Below are 22,945 nucleotides of genomic sequence, written 5' to 3' on the forward strand. Positions count from 1 at the left end.
TCACACCGTGTGTGGACGTACCGGCAGCGTATGTAAATGAGGCGCCGGCCGCCGCGGGGGGTTGTGGGACGGCCTGCCCGCCCCTTCTGCGCGGCGGCCTCGGGCGGAGCCGGAGCCGGGTGCCGCTCTCTGGGGGCGGGGCGGGCAGCGGAAGCGGAGTGATGTCATGTCCGGGGCTCACTCTCTGCGTCTCACTGTTGGGGGCAGCGGCGAGATGGCGGACCTGTCGCTGGACGAGCTCATACGGAAGCGCGGTGTGACGGTAAAAGGGAGGTAAGCAGCTGGAAATGCAGCGCCCTGGGCTGGAAGGACGCCACGGTCTTTGTCTGCTCTTTGCCTTTTGGTCGTTCTACCCCCGAGGTTGTGGGCCGCAGGCTGTTTCAGCGCGGCCCGGCCCTGTTCCCCGCTCTGGCCTTCCCATTGGCTTAGGCGTTGGTCTGTGGAACTGTGCCTTCGGTGCAGATTGGTGAGGGTGGCCGTCGGTCACGGATGGGTAGGGGTTGTGTCCCCCCACTTCACCCTCTTGTGCTGTGCGCTGTCCCGTGGGCTCTGGCCCCGACAGGGCAGGCGCATGCAGCGCCTCTGCCCTCCCCGCCTGGGCCTTTCTTGTTTCTCCTGAGATTCCTGGCGTAGCGCATCGTTAGTGCCTCCGGCCTGCGCTTTCCCCGCCACCTCCTGCTGCTCCCTGCCATTAACCAACACAGCGGTGCCCCTCGGCCTGGCATCAGCAGGGTCTCTTGCCGCCCGCTGTCTGGGCCGCCCGGTGTCTGCAGCAGGAGCTGCTCCCGGGCTGCAGCTCTAAGTCAGGCAGTGGCCTGGGGGTGGGTGCCGGTCCCCCCGCAGCTCCCGGCAGCGGTGCTCAGTGCATTGTGGGATAGCCGTGGGAGGCGTAGTGGTGCTACAGGGAGCCGTAACTAGCGGAGCCGATCGGGATCCGCACAGGCGAGGTTCGCGCTGCAGTGGCTTCAGCGCCCGTGCTGCCTGCCCCTTGGAAATCTAGTCTCTGTAGCACCGTTAACGATACTGACAGGCTGTTTGCACTGCTTGCTGGGGGTGTGAAGCGCGTTACGTTTTGGCTTCAAGATCAGGTCTTTTTCTTTGTATGGCAGGTGCCTCCAGTGTAGGCTTGACCATTTAGTGAAGCTGTGGGTGGTTCTTAGCTGCCTTCTCCTGTGGTAGCTTTTCATCTCATCTTTTGCCATGGTCTCTCGATGCTTTTAGGAGCTTGTTTATGGATTTCTCCCCATCTGTGTTAGCAAAATGTGGCTCTCTTTGTTGTTGTATTGGTGGCTTTTCTTGAACTTAATGGTCATTGGGAAATGTTGAATCCAACGTTTAACTCTTGTCTACGCTTATGTCTACAGTAGTGTTTGGAAGGTTATTTGCTAACGTGTGCTAGCAAAACATTCAAACAGGTTTAAATCCTAGTCTAGACAGGGCCTTGGCTTCGTGCTTTGCTTCATGTTATCCTCTCTATTTGGAACAGTCTTGTGCTGCTTAATATGCCAAGCACCTCCTTTCTTCTTTTTCAAATCCCTCGGTAACTCGTTTCTTCCAGGAATTCTTGCTTTTATTTGCTGAACAATAATCCCACTGCAGCACTGTAAGAATTTTTGTTCCTTGTGTTTCTCTTATTGGGTGTGCTTAACTCAAGATTTCTAAGATAACTAACTTAAAGGCTGAATAAACTTAAATCCTTGTATCCAGGGTGTTCAGTAGCCTAGCTGACATAACAGAAAAATCTTCACTTATAATATGTACTAATCAAAAAAATATTCAAGCCAGAACTTGAGAGTTCTCAGAAGTGGTGAAGATGTTTGAGATTTCCTTTTATTTCATTTGCTGAGGCATGAAATGACTAAACAGCCAATGCTGTTCTCTGTGGAAGAGAGTTGATTGTTAAGGTAAACACAAATCTTCAAAGAAGGTGTTTCTTAACCAATTTCATTAGTTCTTGTCATTAACAGTGTTAGCTAATTCTTTCTTAAATGCTGATACATGCATTTCTAGTTTTATTTTGGCCTTCTACAGTCATGAAAAAGAACTATTCATCAAGCCCTTCTGCAGCACTCCATGACCGAATGCTTGCAAGGGAAGTCTTGTTCTGGTGGGTTGCTTAATGGGTTCTGTTAGTCTTCTGGATTACTTTGGATATATTTCAATAATTGGTCTTAGTATTGCTCTTTCTTCTGGGTTTTGTGCTTTGTCTGTATGAAAGAGCAGCCATACAATTCTTAGGTAACAAAATGGGATCCTAGTGCTAGCTCTCCAGTTGTCTATACAAGGATGAAAGAAACAGAAGTGGAGACTTCAGTTGTCGGTTGGTTGTTTTTTGGCTTCTTTTGTCTGTCCACTGAACATACATGACTTCAAGTTAAGATTGTGGAGTTAAATCAGGAATTGCTGATACAAAGCTGTATGAAAAGTTCAACATTCATCAAAACTTGAATTTATGAAATTAGCCTTTTGAGTATGAAAACAAATTCTAGGTGTCTACTTTCGGGCTGTAATACTGGACAGTACATTCCACAAAGGAGATAAACATTGTAGCCATCTGTGGCTTACCTGGAATTTTTTCAGTACCTTGACTAAAATTTCTCATACCACTTTGCCTTTTAAAACAAACTAAACAACCAGCACACCTCCAAAAACCAAACCAAACAAACAAAACAGCCAAAGGAATAAAGAAAACCTTAAAAACCTTAGGAGGAACTTCGGTATTGGAGAAGCTGTTTCCTTTTAAGGGACATTTTGTAAAAGTCAATGTGCTAGTTTGAAGCAAGCTAGAATGTTTTGGTAACAGAACTAGATAACGGGCAGTGAAATGAAAAACAATTGTGTCTACTTCTCTCACAGTCACGCTGAGAACTCTGGGAAGAAGAAAGACTTTTTCTCCATTTTGTTCTCTCTCTTGCTTTTGCCTTAGACCTGGTCACATCTCATTAACCCTGCTCCTACTAACCCTGCTCCCTAACCTCTTGGCCGCACCTCTTTTCTTCCTGAGAACTGGGGTAAGGTTGAGAGGGCCGGGGGGAGGTGTTGGGGTGGTTTGAGAGCCCCTCCTGGGGACTCAGGTTTCTGGGAGGGGAGTTGTGCTTTTGTATTGTTTATCCTTTGTATATTTCTGTATATAACTGTATATAACTGTATATATTGTAAGTAGCTGCTTGTAAATTCTGCTAGCTGTAAATAAATTGCTTCATCTATATTCCCAGAGGCCGTCTGAGTTAGCTGGGGCAAATACAAAAGTGTGGGAGGGGCGGGGTAACCCCCAAACCATCACATTTTTTTAATTGGCTTTCCCAACGTGGGGCTAGAGATTTTTGAGTGTCGGAAATTAGCTCTGGGAATTAAGATGAAGCTAATCAAGCAGCTATTGTATTTGGTTGGTGCATTGCTCTGGTCTGGTTTTGTTTTCTTGGCATTTAGTTGGTTAAAAGGCCAAATTGTTGCTTATTTCATTGATCTGGCTTATAATAAGGCTAAAGCTAAGGTTTCAGATATGTTCTGGAGCTGGGGTGATTTCATTCTTGGTTATGCTGGTTTTAGTGTCACTGAGAATATTACTAGTGATATTACAAGAGTTTTTGTCAATAATGTGACGATCAGTCAAAATGCTGCTTTATCTACTGCTCTCATGAGGGTCATCCAGCCCCAAACTGAAATGCCAAGTCCATGCAAGGATTTTTACAGAAAAGAGATTGTGACGGGTTTGGTCTGCAGTAATCTGGCTCTTATGATTTTAATATTCATATTAATTTTGGCATTATGTGTGAAAAATTCAAAACCAGCTTCTGTAAGAGCTAGGAAAAATTCTGTGTCTCAGAAGCAGTCTCTTTCACAGCAAAACAAGGGAACACAGTTATCGGCTTCCCCCTTGCCAGCCTCTGCCCCTCCTTCTCCAAGTGCTGGGAACACAGCCAATGTTCCTGCCAATAACGTAAACAATGATAGCAAAACCAGAAACAACGGACAGAGTTCAGCAGGAGCCTCAGGAGCACAGGCAGGTACCCAAAATCAGAATGTCCCTAGCAAAAATGATAACACCTCAGGATTGGCAGGCATCCCAGGAGGACAGGCAAATAATCCCACTAATGTTAATAATACTACTAGTGCTGGTAACGCTAGCCCAGTCAGTCCAAATCCTAATGACACCAGCTCAGCCAATTCAAACCCCCAGCCAGCAGACCAGAACCAAAATCCTCCTGTTAAAAGCAAGGCAGATTTGAACTCACAAGCTCCAAGTCAGACCTCCAATAATTCAAATGCTCCAGGTCAGACCCCTAAGGATACAAACCCTCCAAGTCAGACTCCTAAAGATTCAAATCCTCCAGCAGACACATCCAAGTCTGTTGCTGCTCAGGCCCTTCTGGCACCTGCTAAGGCAAAAGCTAAGACAAAGAGTGGTTCGCAGGAGGATGTAAGACAGGGGACCTCTGGTGATCAGCAGCAAGAGGAGGAAGAGGAGGCAGTTAGTCTGCGAGACCTTGTAGATGTGCTGAGACAACAATACTCAAGTGAGAGGAGTGCTGTGAGGTTAGCTGCCAGGAGAGAGGATGGTTCCAATGAGTTTAGGAATGCTATGAGGAAGATTGTGTTAGGCCAGGCACCACCAGAACAACAGGAGGAAGAGGAGGAAGATGACATCCAAGGCTCCAAGGATCCACTCAGAGAGGTCAGGGAAGTTAGGAAGGAATACACAAGGGAATCAGGTGAGCCAATTTTAAGCTGGCTAGTGAGATGCCGTGGCATTGGTGCTAATGCCCTGCAGGTAGGAGACAAGTCTGCCAAGCAGCTGGGACCACTCACTAAGGAGAGTGGAGTGGACAAACACCTAGCAAGTCCTCTTGGTAGGGTTAGCTTGTGGACACGCCTTCTGTTGGCTGTGGCTATGAGATATCCTTCCCGAGATGATTTGCCATGGGCTGCCAAGAAGTGGAACACCGTTGAGCAGGGAATTAAGCTTCTGAAGGAGTTTGCTGTGAAGGAAGTGCTTTATGGAGATCATGGCACTCATGAGCCTGACGATATTCCTTTGGGAACAGGTCTCATGAAGAAGCTGATTAAGCTTGCTCCTTCATCCTATGCTAACATCTTGGCCAGTAAATTCCTAGCAAGGAGTGATAATGGAAGATCTTTCACTGTTGGTGAATTCACTGACCAGCTCAGGCAGATAGAGGATAGCTTGTCACATTCTGGTATAATCTGTGCCATAAAGACTATGACTACAGAGGTGAAAGATAGTATTGAGAATGGCATTAGAGATGGCATTAAAGAGAGCATGAAAGAACTGAAGGAGGATCTCAAAAATCTGGTAAAAGATACCGTTCCTGCATCATCTGAATGGGTGCATGTTTCTGCAATCAGGAACAGACGCCCACCTCCTGCAAGGCAATTCCAGCCCAGGAGGAGACAAATTCCACCTAGACAGCAGCAATCACGTGCGTCACTGTGGATACTTCTGCGTGACACATACGGGGAGAACATGAACAAATGGGATGGTAAACCTACTTCAGCTCTTTCAAAGAGAGTCAGGGAACTGCAGAGTGGCAGAAACAGAGGCAGCAATGCCAGGAAAGTAGCTGTCACTTCTTCAGCTCCTGAGAGCAACTGCAATTGTTCCAACAGTTGCAGTTCCTCTCGCAACAACACCAATCATTGTGTACACCCTACATGCCATGTTCAGCATTAGGGGTGCCCTGCCTCCAGCCAGGAGGAGGAAAGGGATAGTGGAGAGAACCGAATCTATTGGAATGTATTCATTAGGTGGCCTGGCAATTCAAGAGTTCGGAAATACAGGGCTTTAGTTGACACAGGTGCTCAGTGTACTTTATTGCCATCTAATTGTAAAGGGACAGAGTCCATATCTATCTTTGGAATCACTGGTGGATCTCAAGAGTTAACTAAGGTACAAGCTGAGATCAGTTTAACTGGTAAAGAGTGGAAGACACATACTATTGTAACTGGTCCTGATGCGCCTTGCATTCTGGGAATTGACTTTTTGAGACAAGGTTGTTTCAAAGATCCTAAGGGTCACAAATGGGCTTTTGGAATAGCATCTGTAGAGATTGAGGATGATAAATTGAAATTGTCTGTTAGACCTGAACTTTCTGATGAATCTGCAGTTGTGGGACATCATGACATAGAGGATCTGGAAGTGCCAATTGCAACTCAAACTGTTCATCATAGGCAGTACAGAACTAACCGTGACTCTTTGTTGCCCATTCATCAGCTGATTCGTCAATTGGAGAGTCAGGCTGTCATCGAGAAAGCTCATTCACCTTTCAACAGTCCCATCTGGCCTGCGCGCAAACCTAACGGAGACTGGAGACTGACAGTTGACTTTCGTGCCCTCAACGAGGTGACGCCACCCATGAGTGCAGCTGTGCCGGACATGCTGGAACTCCAGTACGAGCTGGAATCGAAGGAGGCTAAATGGTATGCAACCATAGACATTGCTAATGCTTTCTTCTCTATTCCCATAGCAAAGGAGTGCAGGCCTCAGTTTGCATTCACCTGGAGAGGAATCCAGTACCAGTTCAATCGTTTGCCTCAGGGGTGGAAACACAGCTCAACCATCTGTCACTCAGTCATCCACAATGCACTGGAGAAAGGTAAAGCTCCAGAGCACATCCAGTACATCGACGACATCATTGTGTGGGGCCAAACTGCTGAGGAAGTCTTCGAGAAAGGTAACAAAATCATTGACATTCTGTTGCAAGCAGGTTTTGCCATTAAGAGAGACAAGGTCAAAGGACCTGCCAAAGAAATTCAGTTTCTGGGAGTGCGGTGGCAGGATGGTCGCCGTTACATTCCTCAGGATGTGATTAACAAAGTCTCTACCATGGCAGTTCCCACCAGTAAGAAGGACACACTTTCTTTCCTTGGTGTGGTGGGATTTTGGAGACTACACATTCCTGGTTTCAGTCAGATTGTCAAACCTCTGCATGATGTGACTCGTAAGAGAAACAATTTCGAGTGGGGACCTGAACAACAAGCAGCCTTTGATCAAATCAAACGAGAAGTAGTCCATGCAGTGGGCTTAGGACCTGTGAGATCTGGTCCAGACATTAAGAACATTCTGTACACGGCTGCCAGTGACAATGGTCCAACTTGGAGTCTCTGGCAGAGAGCTCCAAATGAGACACGTGGTCGTCCACTTGGTTTCTGGGGACGTTGTTACAGAGGTTCAGAGACAAATTACACTGCAACTGAGAAAGAGATTCTAGCAGCCTATGAGGGAGTGAAAGCAGCTTCTGAAGTGATTGGAACTGAGTCACAATTGCTTTTAGCTCCTAGACTGCCAGTTCTTAACTGGATGTTCAAGGGCAAAGGTTCATCACCACATCATGCCACAGATGCAACCTGGTCTAAATGGATGGCTTTGATAACCCAACGAGCACGAATGGGTAATCTTGATCGACCTGGTCTGGTGGAGGTGATCACCAACTGGCCGGAAGGCACAAACTGTTCCAAACCTCCAGAGGAGAAAATAACTCGTGCTGAGGAAGCTCCTCCCTATGGTGATCTCTCTGATCAGGAAAAGAACTATGCTTTGTTCACAGATGGTTCCTGTCGTCTTGTTGGGAACAAGCGAATATGGAAGTCAGCGGTTTGGAGTCCAACCAGGAGAGTTACCGAAACGAAAGATGGAGAAGGAGAATCCAGTCAGTTCGCTGAGGTAAAAGCTGTTCAACTTGCTCTTGATGTGGCCTATCCTTTACCTCTACACCGACTCGTGGATGGTAGCCAATGCTCTATGGGGTTGGCTGAAGGACTGGAAGAAGAATGGTTGGCAGAGGAAAGGAAAGCCTATTTGGTGTGCTGATCTATGGCAGGACATTGATGCACGGCTGGAGAGAACTCCAGTGAAAGTGCGGCACGTAGATGCACACATGCCTAAGAGCAGAGCAACTGAGGAACATCAACATAACCAGAAGGCAGATCAAGCTGCTAAGATTGCTCAAGTTGATACCAACTCTGAACTTGACATTGACCTTGATTGGAAACACCGAGGTGAGTTGTTCTTAGCTCGGTGGGCCCATGACTCATCTGGACATCAAGGCAGAGATGGAACATACCGATGGGCTCGTGATAGGTCAATTGACTTGTCCATGGACGCTATCACCCAAGTCATCTATGACTGTGACATTTGTGCTGCTATTAAGCAGGCTAAGCGAATCAAGCCCTTATGGAATGGTGATAGATGGTCAAAGTACAAGTATGGTGAAGCCTGGCAGATTGACTACATCACTTTACCTCGATCACGTTCTGGCAAGCAGTATGTGCTGACAATGGTAGAAGCCAGCACTGGATGGTTGGAAACCTATCCAGTTCCACATGCTACTGCACGTAACACCATTGTTGGTTTGGAGAGACAGATCTTGTGGAGACATGGAACTCCAGAAAGAATTGAGTCAGACAATGGTACTCATTTCAAGAACAATCTTGTGAAAAACTGGGCCAAAGAGCATGGTATTGAATGGATCTATCACATACCCTACTATGCACCAGCTTCAGGGAAGATTGAGCGCTACAACGGTTTGCTGAAAACCACCCTAAAAGCCATGGGGGGTGGAACTCTGAAAAACTGGGACAAACATTTAGCACAAGCTACCTGGATGGTAAATAGTAGAGGTTCAGTAAACAGAGCGGGACCTGCACAATCAGATTTGGTCCAAACAGTAGACGGTGATAAAGTTCCTGTTGTACGTGAGAAGAATCTGTTAGGGAAAACTGTTTGGGTATTTTCTCCTTCGGGCGAAGGGAAACCTGTCCGAGGGGTGGTTTCTGCTGAAGGTCCTGGTCATACATACTGGGTAATGCAGGAGAATGGTGAAATCCAGTGTATTCCACAGAGAAATTTAACCTTAGCTGAGAGAGTTTAAATTCAAGTTGTTAGGAGTTTTCTGTTCTAGGTAACATCGGCGCCCAACACTGAGAGAATCTACGATAGAATCTACAGTACATGAGCACGAACCCAATATCACCTGGGAGTCCCTGTTCTGAGCTTTTGAATCACCTACATCTGATTGAAGTGTGAACTGAAATTGTATATATTGTTTTAGTGTAAATATTGGTTTAGATTAGATTGGATAATTCTCAGCGATACTCTGAGCAAAGTAGACAGGGGTGGATTGTGCTAGTTTGAAGCAAGCTAGAATGTTTTGGTAACAGAACTAGATAACGGGCAGTGAAATGAAAAACAATTGTGTCTACTTCTCTCACAGTCACGCTGAGAACTCTGGGAAGAAGAAAGACTTTTTCTCCATTTTGTTCTCTCTCTTGCTTTTGCCTTAGACCTGGTCACATCTCATTAACCCTGCTCCTACTAACCCTGCTCCCTAACCTCTTGGCCGCACCTCTTTTCTTCCTGAGAACTGGGGTAAGGTTGAGAGGGCCGGGGGGAGGTGTTGGGGTGGTTTGAGAGCCCCTCCTGGGGACTCAGGTTTCTGGGAGGGGAGTTGTGCTTTTGTATTGTTTATCCTTTGTATATTTCTGTATATAACTGTATATAACTGTATATATTGTAAATAGCTGCTTGTAAATTCTGCTAGCTGTAAATAAATTGCTTCATCTATATTCCCAGAGGCCGTCTGAGTTAGCTGGGGCAAATACAAAAGTGTGGGAGGGGCGGGGTAACCCCCAAACCATCACAGTCAATCATACCTGCAACAAGCTCATTTTGCTACATAGGGGGCTGCTTCTATGTAATACTTGTGTAGCAGTACAAAGGCTGCTGTCCTTTCTATGGGCAGTTACCTTTCTGTGCACAGTATTGTAAAGATGATGTGTGCACAAGTAAAGGCCATCGAGGGTAAGAGCTCTGTTAGTAGGTAAAAGAAGAGGTGGTGATGTGAAAAAGTAATTTGACTGACAAGTATTATTGCTGGCAGTTAATCAGCTTTGAAACCGATGGCTTTGAACTGAGCTTGGTATTGGTACCTCCTAAAATCCAAGCCTCTACACTCTGAAAAATCTGAACTTGCAGCCCAGAATGTGTTAAAGTGTGTGTAGTTCTACGTTTGCTTTGTATTTGGACAACTTACTGTATTGCAAAAGATGCTTTAGCAGACCTGCGCAGTCCTAAAGCTAGGTGGTCTGTTTCTGTTCCTCTTTGTCTTCAGAGGTTTCTTCTGAGCACCAGAGTTGTCAGTGATTTTTGTTTAGGATCTACTTAGCACACCTGAAGTTAGACCCTTTACTGAAGTTTGTAAATGTGAGCTTGAGAATGGATTTTGGAAATTAGTTTCTTAGCTCTCTACGTAGAAAGTAAAATCCAGCATAAAACAGCTTAGGAGCTCCACCGTTGTTGTTGGACATCTAACCTGAGTGGATTTCTGTGCACTAATAATGAGCTTTTGTTTGGAGCAACACAAATACTTTTATTGATACTGCCTCACATTTTACAAGGTTTGAAACTCTCTCTGGCTTTTCTTTTGTTTTGTTGTTTTCCCCAGGCTCAACACAAGGCCAGTGTTTGGAGGTGTAAGGTCTCGCATTGGGATACAGCAAAATCTTCTAAATAGACCATCACCAGCTGTCAGCTTCCAGCGGACATTTGATGCCCGGCAGAAGATAGGGCTCACTGATGCCCGACACAAACTGGGGGTTAAAGATGCCCGTGAAAAACTGGTTCAAAAGGATGCTCGGTTCAAAATCAAAGGGAAGGTGCAGGATGCTCGAGAGATGCTAAATTCCCGTAAGCAGCAAAGTGCTACTGCTGAAAAGGTGACCAAAGTGGTGGATGCCAGAGAGAAGATCAGCTTAAAAAGGAGCACTCCAGCTGTCATCAGTCCAACTATGGGGACAGTAAATCCAGCCGTGAAAATCACCAAAACTATCCAAGTAGGTGAAGCAAGCCACCTCTGAGCCCCTCAATTATTCTGCAGCAGTCCAGGAGAAACGTTAACACATGACTGTGTTTACAATAAAAGCAATGGTGCTACAGTTCCTTCCTGCTGTAGGGTAGGCTTTGGAGCCTTTTGAGTGTTCTTGCAGCTGCTTGGAGGTTTCATTTACATGAGTTTGGGGCCAAATAAATACTAAAGCAGTGCTCCTGCCAGCATTAAAGTTGTCTCGAGCGGTCAAGTAGTTGCTTTTCCACCTAAATATGAAGAAAAAAAAAATGTATTTTTGTCACTCATACCACCTCTCTTTGCAAGTCCAATGTGATAGATTGACCTGTTCAGGTAACTGGTTTATCATAGTGGTGGGATCAAGGTTTAGAATTACATGTTTATGTGTAAGGAGATCTACAATTCAGTGAACTCTTTACAATCTCTCTATTTCTTCTTGCCTGGTTCTCAGGAAAGCCCTGGCTTCCTGGGAGTTGCCTGATTGCATGATGCATTCCTGCTGAGGCTCGAGATTTATTTCACTTGCAGTACAATCAGTTGGTCACCCTGACCTGCTGATTTCACTTTGCCGTGTGCATGGTAACTTGACCCTTTGCAGACTTCTCTGAGAAACAGTTACTATTGAACTCTGTGTGTCAGGTACAGTGGGTAGGATCAGAAGCTTCCAGACAGTCAGAATTGTTGTTTGAAGAGAGGTTTTGTTCCTCACAGAGCAATCCAAGCACCCAACTGCAGTTCCTAGCCTACGTCTTTCATTTCTTTCTTCCTTCCAAAGAGCGACCATGTGCTTACATACCCAGAACATCAGTTTGCAGCAGTTTGAAGGCCTAAATGAGGCTGCTTTCTGGTCAGCTATGAGTTTTGCTCAAGACTATCAAATATTTTTGGAAATTAGCCTTGGAAATCTCTCATTACTTGGCAGGTTTACTGCCAGGCCAACCTAAGAAAGAGAAAGGACTCTTGTGACTGTAAGAAAGGCTAATCGCAGAGCAATAGTGCAGTCTGTTCAGTAGTCTTTAATTAGTAGGTTAATTAGTACTCACACTGTCCTTCTAAGCCAAATCACCAGCACCAGTTATTGGAACGTTTTCTGCAAAGTTTCTTGGAGTTAAAATAGCTTCTAGAGACTTGGTACAGCAGCACTTTGACCTGTTTTTTACTGGTTGTTGGGTACAATTTGGTTTGACCTGCAGGACCTGCAGACAACACAGTGCAAGCAAAAATATCATAGACTATAATGGTAACTTGGACTGTAGACTAAACAATGCACATAAGTAATTATATAATAATTAAATATTTATTCCAAATTGCCATAGGCAATTTGGAATCTTTCCCTTCCCAAATGTTGAGAGCAGAATCAAACTGAAGTAGCTCGATCCGAGATGCATCAGACACCTCTAATGTCCTGTACTTTGGTCTTGTTTCTCATAAAGGAGAGGAAAAGAATTTTCCAAGCTTTGCTGGTGTTTCCATAGGACAGGTACCTGTGTTTTTAAACTGATGTGCACATTGAAATGTTAGGGTGCTGTGGTATAAGTTACAGTCTAGATAAAAAGAGCACATCTGATGATGTTTGGAAGTCCCGTCCAACCTAAGCCACTCTATGATTCTATGAATGTTTTACTGGAGTATCTGTGTAAGAAGACCCATTATTTTGTGTGATGGACAGCTTCCAGCTTTTTTAACAAATAAAAAGGGGGTATTTTCTGAGGGAGTTGCAGCTTGATTTTGGTTGTCTGTTAGTGCAGCTACATTCCCTGACTGCTTCTGTTGTGGTTTCCCTGTTTCATGGAATGGCAAGCTGCAGAAGGGTCAGCTTTACTGTCCTGTGCATCATTTTATTCCACTACAGCTTATTGCAGTGTTATTGTGAAGGGACAGTATCTCAGGATATACTTCCTTGAAATGCAGCTGAACAAAACTCTGCTTGATGAAAGTAGATTGATTCTCTGTACTGTGAAAAAAGACTTCCTGAGTTAGACATGGCTTTGTATTGGCAAAAATATAGATCTAGTCAGTGCTGACAGGCCTGGAGTGGAGTACCCTTCCCACTAGTCTTGGACTAAAACTCAAATCATTTGAATCAGTTTCTCTGCCTGGCCGCCTTTGATTAAGTGGTTATTTCATATTGACCATATCACAGAAAACAAATGTTATCTAATGTCATATTGTGGTAGTAAGTCTCAAGAACAGGAATGCTGAGAGTCATTTAAGTGGTCTCAAGGTATCAACTAACAGCTCTGATCTTCTGATACATCGATTTGGTGGACTGTAGTGTTTAATGCTTTGGTTCTTTCTCTCTAACTGTAGCAGAAGTCTCCAGTTCCTGGACACTCAAATCCAGCAGGAATGAGGATCAATGTGGTGAACAACCATACACACAAACAGGTGTGTGCCGGCTCTGTGCTGTTTGTTACCTTTGGAGGGTAAGAAAGGAGGCCATAAACATTGGCAGGTGCAAAGAAAAGTTTAAGTAGAAAAGAGGAGTGTTTGGAAGTTCTTCAGTACCTTGGCTCCCTACTCTTTCATGGTTAAAATACTTTCATGGTAGTTGAGGTTTTCATTTCGTCTAATTGATCTTGACTCCTTGCATGTTACATGAATGCAAAGCAGGTATTCCCAAGTGTCCTCTGTATGTGCTAATGGTTTTTCTTTTTTCCTAGAGACTGTCACCCCTTATCTCTGATGTCTTTTTGTAAATTCTCAGTGACATCACATCAGACCAAGTTGTTGGTTGTTTTAATTCACCATCCTGCCAGCCTTTTCAGAGAATGGATGTGATTGTACATGGGTCAAATGTTCTACAGTGAGGTGGGAGAGGTGCAACCATTCTATGACACCCCAGCTGTAGGTCACTGCTGGAAACTTGATAGTGAATGATGTTAACTGGTATTCTGATGTACTTTCAAAGTTGCCATATTCTGTGTCAGTCAGACTTTGAGAAGACCCTGGAATTTGTGCTGTCTCTCTGGCATCATTTTTAAAGGCCTTAGTCACAACCACTTCAGCCACTTTACCACCTTATGTGCTTTCAGAGAGGAATTACACGTTTTTGTTACTTTATTTTGTGTGGGTATACATAAAGGCTGGCAAAGTGGCAGTCACAACATTAAGTCATGGGATAATTTGGCCTCCATTATGGTAACTAGCTGGTTGTGTATGTTACACCTCTATACTGACCTGCTGCCCTCAACTATCCTAAATGCTGTCACTTAAGGAGATGTCTTCATTATTTTGACCTCATTGGTGTAAACTTTGAATCCATTTAATTTGCCTCCAATCCAAGGCCAGCTGATAGCCTGTTCTTTTATTCTCTGCACAATCCTTTGTTCTGCCATCATTTATGTTTGAATTGTGACTACTTACATTCTGGGCAGTATTCTTAACATTATTTAGTCTATGAAAAAGTATTTGTGTGGAGGTTCTCAGTATTTTAAAGGCAGGACTATGAGCATAAAGTTGAACTGGGAAATGAATTATTTATTCAGTAAACCTCCTAGTGCAGTGTTTTTCAGTGCCAGATGGATGTGTGCTGTGCTGAGGGAAGCAGGCTATTCCAGCAGAACGGTTGGTTCAGATGTGTTTGGCAGGCATCTGCTTCATGAAAAAAAATCTATGCACAGCTTTAAAGGGAGTTGTGTGCTACGAAGGAAGGCAGAGGCTTTATGCCATTAAAGTGGTTCCATCAGTCCTGGCACGGTCTAGGCTTTATCAGAAATCTCTATCTTGTTTCAGCACACCTAGGAAAACAGCTTTACTGTGGCATTTATGGAGAGTTAGTTTGATAGTTTGTGCACTGTTTTGAAAGGGACTCGTATGCCTTCAGCTCTCTGTCCTCAAGATGCAAGGACAGGAGTAGAGTCCAACATGGATACCTTCATTACCTGAAGAAGACTGAAGACTGGTGAAAACTACTTGTTTTGGAGGTGATGTTAGGCTTAAATCTATCTGCTTGTAAACTTCCCTTGCTTCTCTTCAGGGCCTGTATGACATGGAAGATGATGAGGAAAGTGTCTCTCCCCTTCCTAGCAAGCAAATGAAAATCACCACCACAAACAGTTTCCTGCACACCGCAGTGAGTTGTTATCTAAACAGTCCCTGCCACACCATGCTCACATTGGGTGGCTACAGTCTTACAGGGTTATGTTCTTTTCATGTATGGAAACTATGCTTTCTCCTGAAAAGTTATTCTTCACCCTTCCACTGTTCCAAAGTAGTTTTGGGACAGAGTTTTCTTACACTAGCTGTGCAGCCTTTTGCAGACAGAAATCTCCCTTGCTGACAGGTTGTTTTCACTTTTGACTTTCTTGTTCTTGGGGAGGTGTTTTCAACCTAGCTTATTGTTTTAGCAAGCAGGGAAGGCTTTCTGTTGCTTCTAGAGACTGGATATCAAAGCAGGAAACCTGTTGTGCCAAGTCTTTAGTTGGCAGCATGTTGGGGAGTACTGGCACTCTGAAGGAGACTGAATTTCATGCAGGCACATGTGAGATACTGCTCTTAGGATGGGATTACCCTCTGCAACTGAAGCTGAGAACTGACAAGCTATGAAGTAGCTACTTGTAGGAATTAGCCTGGGGGTCCTGCAGAGTGATGTATTGAGAACGAGTTAGCAGTGCATCTTTCCAGCATTGAAGGCTAACTGTAGATTGCATGTTTGCAAGATCATGGCCAGCAAATCAAGGAAGATAATTATTCACATCTGTTTGGCTTTTTGAAACTGCACCTGGGGCTCTGTGATCCCAGACAGACACTGACAGATTGGAACCAGTGAAACAGGGTGGTCGGGGACTACATCAGGTGAGATAGCAATGTCTCTTTGAGGCTGAGAAGTGAAGAGTGTGGCAAGGTCTATCCACTCTCACTGCCTAATACATAGTCATAGAAAAGGCAAAGCCCAGGTCCTCTTCATCAGTCAACAGGGAGAAGATGAACCAAAAAAAGAATGTTGAAGCACACACACCAAAAAAAAACCCCTAGTGCAGTACTGGGGGAGAAGTTGCGCAGTTCTGAGGGTACTGATCAACATCTGGCACAAGGACCCAGAGAAATTATAAAATCACCCTGCTCATATACTCAAGAGTTTAACTGGGAAGACATCAATCCAACCTGTGTGTCTTTGAAGTTAGCCCTATTTCAGACATGGGGATTGGATGTAGGTTTGCCCTAACTTGTTCTGTGGTTCTGAGAACACAAATTCACATGGTTTTACCGTCACACAGGCAGTCATACAATGATCAGCCCATGTAAGTATTGGGAGTAGAGCTTCTGGCCATTTGTGATCCTTAAAAACAGCCTTATGGTTTTGGGGCTTCTTTTTTTCAGGAGTAAATGTACTGTCAGTGTTCACCCCAGTTACCAAACACAGTGTTTAGTTTGGCTTTAAAGTGGGGTAGTTCCAAATAGATAGGTTTACACTCAGTGTCTGCATATGCCCCTGGCTTGATGTTTCTGAAGAACTACTGCTGTTTGTTCCAGGGCAGCTCAATCTTAGTAACAGTGAGCAATGTTTATGAACACTCTGGAAAGTACTTGAAAATCTTTTCGTAATAGGAGCTTTTCAAGTTCAGATCACACTGGTACACTTCATTTAAGAAGAATATGGAACTAAGAAGTGCTCTTTAGTGAGTGAAATGATCTTTTTACATTTATGCCATAAACTTCTGTTGATTTTTGCCTCAAAGCTGAAAGTCTGGAGCTCTGTAGCAGTTTTGATGCTGGGAAGGACACAGTAGTGCATGCTAGTGATACTCTTCTGCTGTTGGAGCTTGAAGAAGAGGGATGACTTTCGTAGCCTGCAGCTCTCTGAGACACTTTGCTTTATCTTCCTGTAGACTGGGCTGAGTGGCAATAAATTCTCTCTGTCCAAGGCTGTTCCCCTGACTAAAGTGGTTCAGAATGATACGTACACAGCTCCACCTGCACCTCCTTCTCCTATGCGGACAAAGGCTTTGACAAACATGTCCCGGACCTTAGTGACAAAGGAGGAGCTGCCAAAAGAACCAGCACCAGTTGAGGTGAGCTCAGGGGAATGGGAGATGCTTTATAGAAATCTCTGTAACTTACTGTGCATCACTCACTTGAGCAGCTCATTTCCATCTACCTTCTACTATTATTTCTGAGGCTCCAGCAAACTTTTCTGATAACTGCAACCCATGTCCCAAGACTTTGAAACCTGTCTAAACATCCAGTTCTTCAGAGGTTCAGGGACTGGGAATTCTCAGTGCATCTTGCTTCTCTCAGCTCTTCTCTCCAGTATGCAAACATGTGGTCTTGGAGGAATCCATGGTACAGGGATGTGGAAGCTGTTGCTTAGATGTTCCTTGGTGTCTTCCGTGTCCCTAGAAATAATGCTTTAATGCTACTAGATATGTTGTCTTCTGTCTGCTCCTGTTAGCAAGGAGAAAAACAGGATTCTTCCAAACAGAGCTTCTAGCTATATATGCAAGACCTCTCAGGCAGTATGCAGGCAACCCACCTGGAAGTGCTTTGCCATAGCCCCTGTTGTTGGGTACCTACAAGGTGTTCCCAGGCATGTTGTGTTCAGCAGGCTCTTGAGGGGCTGAGCTTTTTTAAGTGCTGCTGTTTCCCATCACTGGCTGTATCTCTCCTTTGTCTGTGTGACTTCCCCAGACATGCCTTTAGTGACTTATTTTGATGCTTTCTCTTCAGTGCTCTCTTGCCTGCTGCGCTTCTGACCTTTTTTAATATGATGCATTTGTTTGTGTTGGCAGCTGGCATTCAGTCCTTTGGAAGGCACAAAGATGACTGTAAACAATCTGCATCCTCGAGTCACAGAAGAAGACATTGTTGTGAGTGTTCCTTACTGCTGAACTGTGGCTGAGTGACCCTTCCCTTATTCTACATCTTTTGATAAACCAGTTATCTGTGGTGGATGCAGTGAAGGGGGACATGATGTAGATTTGCCTTGCAAAAACTTGGAGAGTTTCTGGTTGTTTTGGGTGTTGTTCACTTCAAGTATGCTTAAAAAGATGGAACAAAATCCTATATCTGGAATGAGCTGTGATACCTGACATAGTTCATGCTAAATGATGCTTGGTCCTTGAACTTCTGCCCCATTCACATTATCTAGGCACTTCCATTCGCAGCCCGATCTTCATGTGCGACAAATACTCTGGAGTATTGCCCTTGAACTTTTAGGCTCATGCAGTGTGTTACTGATGCCAAGCACTCATACCATAGCAAACACAATAAGCCAAATACCAAGACCCTGGCATGTGTTTGCTAAGTAGCATGGGGTGGTGAAATTGGGAAACAACCTTTCTTGCATGCTGTTTTTGGTCAAAGTGGTACTTTTTGATGTGACTACCTCTCTGCCCTCAGGAGTTATTCTGTGTGTGTGGCGCTCTGAAGCGAGCCCGGCTGGTGCATCCTGGAGTGGCTGAGGTGGTATTTGTGAAGAAAGAAGATGCTATCACAGCATATAAGAAATACAACAACAGGTGTTTAGATGGTAAGTTTTGGGATGAAGTTGCATTAGTCAATCAGTGATAATGTTCCCACATCAGCAGAGTTCAAAGGCATCTTGAATGCTCATATGGTACCAAGAGAGACAGGAAATGCTAAAACATCAGTTTGAGAGCTGCATGTATGTGCTCATATGTAACTAGCTGAACACATGCAGAGTGTGAGATTAAAAAACAGACCCAAACAAACCCAACAAGCAAAAGCAAACCACATCACACCTCCCAACAACAACAAAAAAACACAAACCACAACACTTATTTAGAAAGGAAGCTAGAGATGGGATCTTGAAGAATCTGCTGGTCTGGTGTTCAGATTAGTTGTTAATAATCCAGTGCTAAGAGCTAGATGGGCCTTAGGAAGGCTTTACCTTCTTGCAGAGCAGCTGTAAAGCACAGTTTGCAAAAAACTTGAGGTATAGTCAGAGACATTTTGAATTGGACTTGTAAAGCAAACAGTATCAGCTCCTCTGTAAACTTTGAATAGTGTGATTTCTAAGCTAGAGCCACCTGCAGTGTTGGTAGAGACTGAAATGAGCTGCTAATTTTGAGCTGGAAATAGAAGCTTTTTTCTTTTTCTAAAGGAGTGACATGTTAAAAATGCCAGGTAAGGAGCAGACAACTGCAAATGGGAGATTCTCTTGTGTTTTGTACTTACATAACTTGTTAACTACTGTGTTTCTTCATCTTGTACTGAGTGTTTCAGTGGCTCTAGCTGTGATTTTGCAGGAAAAGATGTATTAGCTGTGCTTTCTCATGTTTCCCCATCATGTGAAATTCTGTTGTTTGTGCTGTTGTGTGCTATTTCTGGGGTCTTGCCTTATGTTAATTCTGATAGAAGGACTTTTTTCTTGTTGACTGTGTTTTGTTTAGGTCAACCAATGAAGTGCAATCTTCATATGAATGGGAATGTCATCACTTCAGACCAGCCTATATTGCTGTAAGTGTCCTTTGAGTGAGGGGAAGAACCAAACATGTATGTAGGTTCTGATTTGAGAGGAGGGGAAGAAAACCATTTGGCTAGTTGTTGTCCCATGAGCATTTTCCTTCTCTGCCTCTCTGTAGCACTCAGTTGAGATGAGTGCAGTATAGCTGAATTCCACTGTGTTAGCAGCCCTGAGGTTCAGGTTGAGTTTGAGATGAGGAAGTTTTCCTGTGAGGAAAGCATATTTAAAACTTTATCTCTGGTATTGGAAAAGGGGCAACAATAACAACAATAAATGCAAACATAATGTTAAGTTTTATTACATAAGAGGTTAAATACTGTTGGTTGTTTCTGATCCTCCAGCCGACTGAGTGATACTCCTTCAGTGAAGAAGGAAGGAGAGCCACGCCGGTCAAGTGCAAGCGCCTCTTCAAACCCCCCAGCTGAAGTGGACCCTGACACTATCTTGAAGGCACTCTTCAAATCCTCAGGGGTCTCTGCCTCTGTGCAGCCCACAGAATTCAAAATCAAACTCTGAGAAGGGGGAGAAAGCCTTGGACTGCAGATCTCGTTGAAGCTGGGGAATGAGCAGTGCAGGAGTGCAGATGTTAATTTGCATTTGCCTGCCTTGAAATTATTTGTTTTCTATGATCGCTACCTTACTGTACAGTAGTGTTTCCTCTTGTGTGTGTACTTTCTGTTTTCATAGTTGGAGTTTTCCATGATTTTTTTTTCCTCCAAAGGAATAACCTCCTCCTCTTGCCAGTAATGTATTACTAAGCATATACCATGTAACTCCCTCCTTTACTCCAGAGCTCCTAGTGGCCATTAAAAGTGCACATAGACTTTGAGGGAAGGGGTGGTGATCTCCTTCTCTTTTTTTCCTTCTGACTGACAGTTAACTAAAAGCTGCATCCCCCTGTTTACCAACAGGCAAGAGTACTACATTGTTTCTGAAATGGCAGCACTGGGTACAAAGTCAGGAAGCACCAGCCTGCATATTGGACTTGTATGCTTCTGTCTGGCTGTTAGGCGTTTCTCTGCTCAGCAGCATGACACTGAGAAGAAGTGTGAAAACCTGAGCTTCCTGCTGTGTGGTGTGTACCAGCCAACGGAGGTGTCAAGCAGAAAGGACATGTGCACGAGTGCACCAGCGATTGTGCTATGGGAGGCATGCTTCAGCTCTGGTAATGCAAAGAGGTGAGGGGGTCAAAAAAGCACTGGCATTTGTACAATGAATATATTAGCCTTGTAGAGTCAGGCTCAGTTGCTGTCTTCTCTCTGGACTTTCTGAAAAATAAGAACCAGACTTTTGTTCAGAGCTTGGGGAAAGCCAAGTGTTCACTCAGTAGACTGTATTGCATCTTCCTGCCCTGATGCAGGGGGATTTTTTTCTTTTTCTTAACCACCTAACTTACCTGGTCTCCTGTGAAAAGGAAGGAGCTGGGTTTCAGCTACCAGGATGTAGAAAGCAGTCTTGTGCCTGAGAGCCCTGCTCTATTGAGAGATACCAATTGGGCAATATTTGGTTGCTGTGTGGGCCTGCTGCTCATGTGCATGGATTCAGAGACTGATTGTTGCACTTCCCCTGTTTCAAAGGGAGGTTTTGGAGAGGAGAGCATTTGGCACTCTAAGGAACGCATAGGAGAGGAGTGTTAAGCAAGTCCCAAGCAGAGCTGCCAGGCTGTAGCTTGGGCCAGTGAGCCACAGGCCACTAGGTGTCACTTCCTGTGTTAGTACAGCGTTATTGCCATGGATATTTGAAGTCCATGGCTCCATTCTCTTGTATTTGCTTAAATTTTATTGTAAGAAAGGAAAGCTAAGAGCCACTTCCAGAATCTGGTTGAGGTTTGGACTTGATCTGTCTAGTTGGAGACTAACCTAATCCATCCTGTTCAGCTCTGCTGAACTGTAACAAACACTGTAACCGTTGTAGGTCTAGATTCTGTTTCTTGGTCCACCCTGTTTCTTTTGCTTTCCTGTCCTGTATTAGCTCTTTGCTCTTTCTAGCTTGTGCAGACCATTCTTCTATCTCACATTATCCCTTTTAGCCATGGAAATAACTGAGGACTTGTCAGGACTTGTTTTTCTGGAGTACTTTCCAGTTTGGAAACCAACTACACTGTTATTGGTAGGGTGCTTCATGTGAACAGCAAATGTTGCAAGAGAGGGGACCTAAGACAGCTGTTGTTCTCCTTTTATAGACTGCCCATTGAACACCTGTGTTTTATTAAGGAATAAAATGGGGGGGAGGGGGAGGAAACAGGGGTTGGAGAAGATAATGTATTATCTGTTTCTGAATAAACGTTTGTTATACAGAGTGGGTTCTGAGCCTTTTTAGGTGCTGTGAAGCAGCTTAGATGGAGTTGTTCCAACATTGCATCAAGGTGTGGGTTTAGAATACAGAAACTTCAAAGCTGAAGAGTAAAAGGAGTATATGGATGAGGGAACTGAGACTCATGAGCTTTTTAATCGGGATCATTGAAATGAGTAGCTGATCCTTGTGAGGTAGGAGTGATTTGGGTCCCTGCCTGCTTCCTAATTATCTTGTCATATAAAAGGAAAAAACTGCATTGTTCTTGAGAGCTTAGTAATGCTAAAAGTAAAATAGTACTTTGTAAGGGAAAAAATACTGTGAAATAAGAGTGCTTGTTCTAGATGAAGTAGGGTACTTTAATTATCAGAAAGCAAGCTGTGGGAATGTGAAATGTATCCTGAGTATCTCTTGTCTTCTCAAAGATTAGAGAGATTCATACTCTGTTATTAATAGGTTTGTGTCCATTCCAAAAGCTAAATACCAAGATGCACTTTCCCTTGCTGTCAGGTTGTACATTGTGTTTAGGTGAACTATGAGGAATATCATGAATGTACTTCCTTGGAAGAAGTACTGCTCTGTTCTCTAGCTCTCTGATCCAGGGCAGTGGCTTTTTTTATTTAGGTAATTTAAATTGAAGTAAATGATTGTCTTAAACACCACTCCATGATTTGTCTTAACAGCAGTGCCTTGGACTGTGTTACTTCTCTGTTCTCAGTTCTCTAAAGTTTTATGGTGTGGCTGCATCTGTTGGGCTCTGAAAGAAGAGGAACCAGTTGTTCATAGGCCCTTTCAAGTAACACCTTGCAGCATTCCAGTTTCTCCTGGCTGGCCTGCAATTTCATGTACTTCTTGTTTGCATTCTGCAGAGTTCATATCTGTGCTCATTCACCCTCGTGCAGCATGGTCATATTTTCGTTTGGTCCTTTCTGGGCTGTTAGGGATCATAAACTCCCCAGTGAAACAGTTTGCTTGAACTCATTCACTGTGACTGGCCAGGACCAGAGGTAGGCAGCATGTAATAATGTCTGCTTCTTTTTCCTTTGCTCTTTGCAAAGCACACCGACTTCTGAAGTGATGCTGCAGTTTCTGTATTTGTCTGGTATATTTCCATGAGGTTTGCATGTGCTGTTTGTTCTGGTAACGTTCGTTGGTATTTGGTTGAGTCAACTTTCCAAGTGATTTGCTTTCACCGAGTGTTTTTCATCTGGTCCATTTGTGTTGCTCCAGTATCTTTATTTTTGGAGTGGTCCTGTCTTCCATTGGGTCATTAATACAAGTTCCTCTTCAAAAAGTGTTGGGTTTAGAGTTGTCTTTGAGCGTTTTGTGTATCTTAAGATGTATTTGCCTCTCTAGGGTTAAGCAC

The 22,945-nt window shown here is 44.2% G+C and overlaps 1 protein-coding gene across 2 annotated transcripts; it reads left to right on the plus strand.

Annotated features, from left to right (window-relative positions):
• Positions 1-82: 82 nt before the first annotated feature.
• POLDIP3 (DNA polymerase delta interacting protein 3) lies at positions 83-22,873 on the plus strand. 2 transcript variants are annotated; one of them, XM_064155105.1, is made up of 9 exons: positions 83-273; positions 10,461-10,848; positions 13,173-13,247; positions 14,839-14,934; positions 16,691-16,873; positions 17,591-17,668; positions 18,201-18,330; positions 19,214-19,280; positions 19,629-22,873. In XM_064155105.1, the coding sequence occupies exons 1-9, from the start codon at positions 167-169 to the stop codon at positions 19,801-19,803; spliced, it is 1,299 nt and encodes a 432-aa protein (XP_064011175.1). In that variant the 5' UTR covers positions 83-166; the 3' UTR covers positions 19,804-22,873. The 2 variants fall into 2 exon arrangements, with proteins under 2 accessions (XP_064011175.1, XP_064011174.1); XM_064155104.1 differs by having other exon boundaries at positions 130-273; positions 13,170-13,247.
• Positions 22,874-22,945: the final 72 nt, after the last annotated feature.

Source organism: Pogoniulus pusillus, chromosome 15 (genome assembly GCF_015220805.1).
Source record: "Pogoniulus pusillus isolate bPogPus1 chromosome 15, bPogPus1.pri, whole genome shotgun sequence".
NCBI classification, from domain to species: Eukaryota; Metazoa; Chordata; class Aves; order Piciformes; family Lybiidae; genus Pogoniulus; species Pogoniulus pusillus.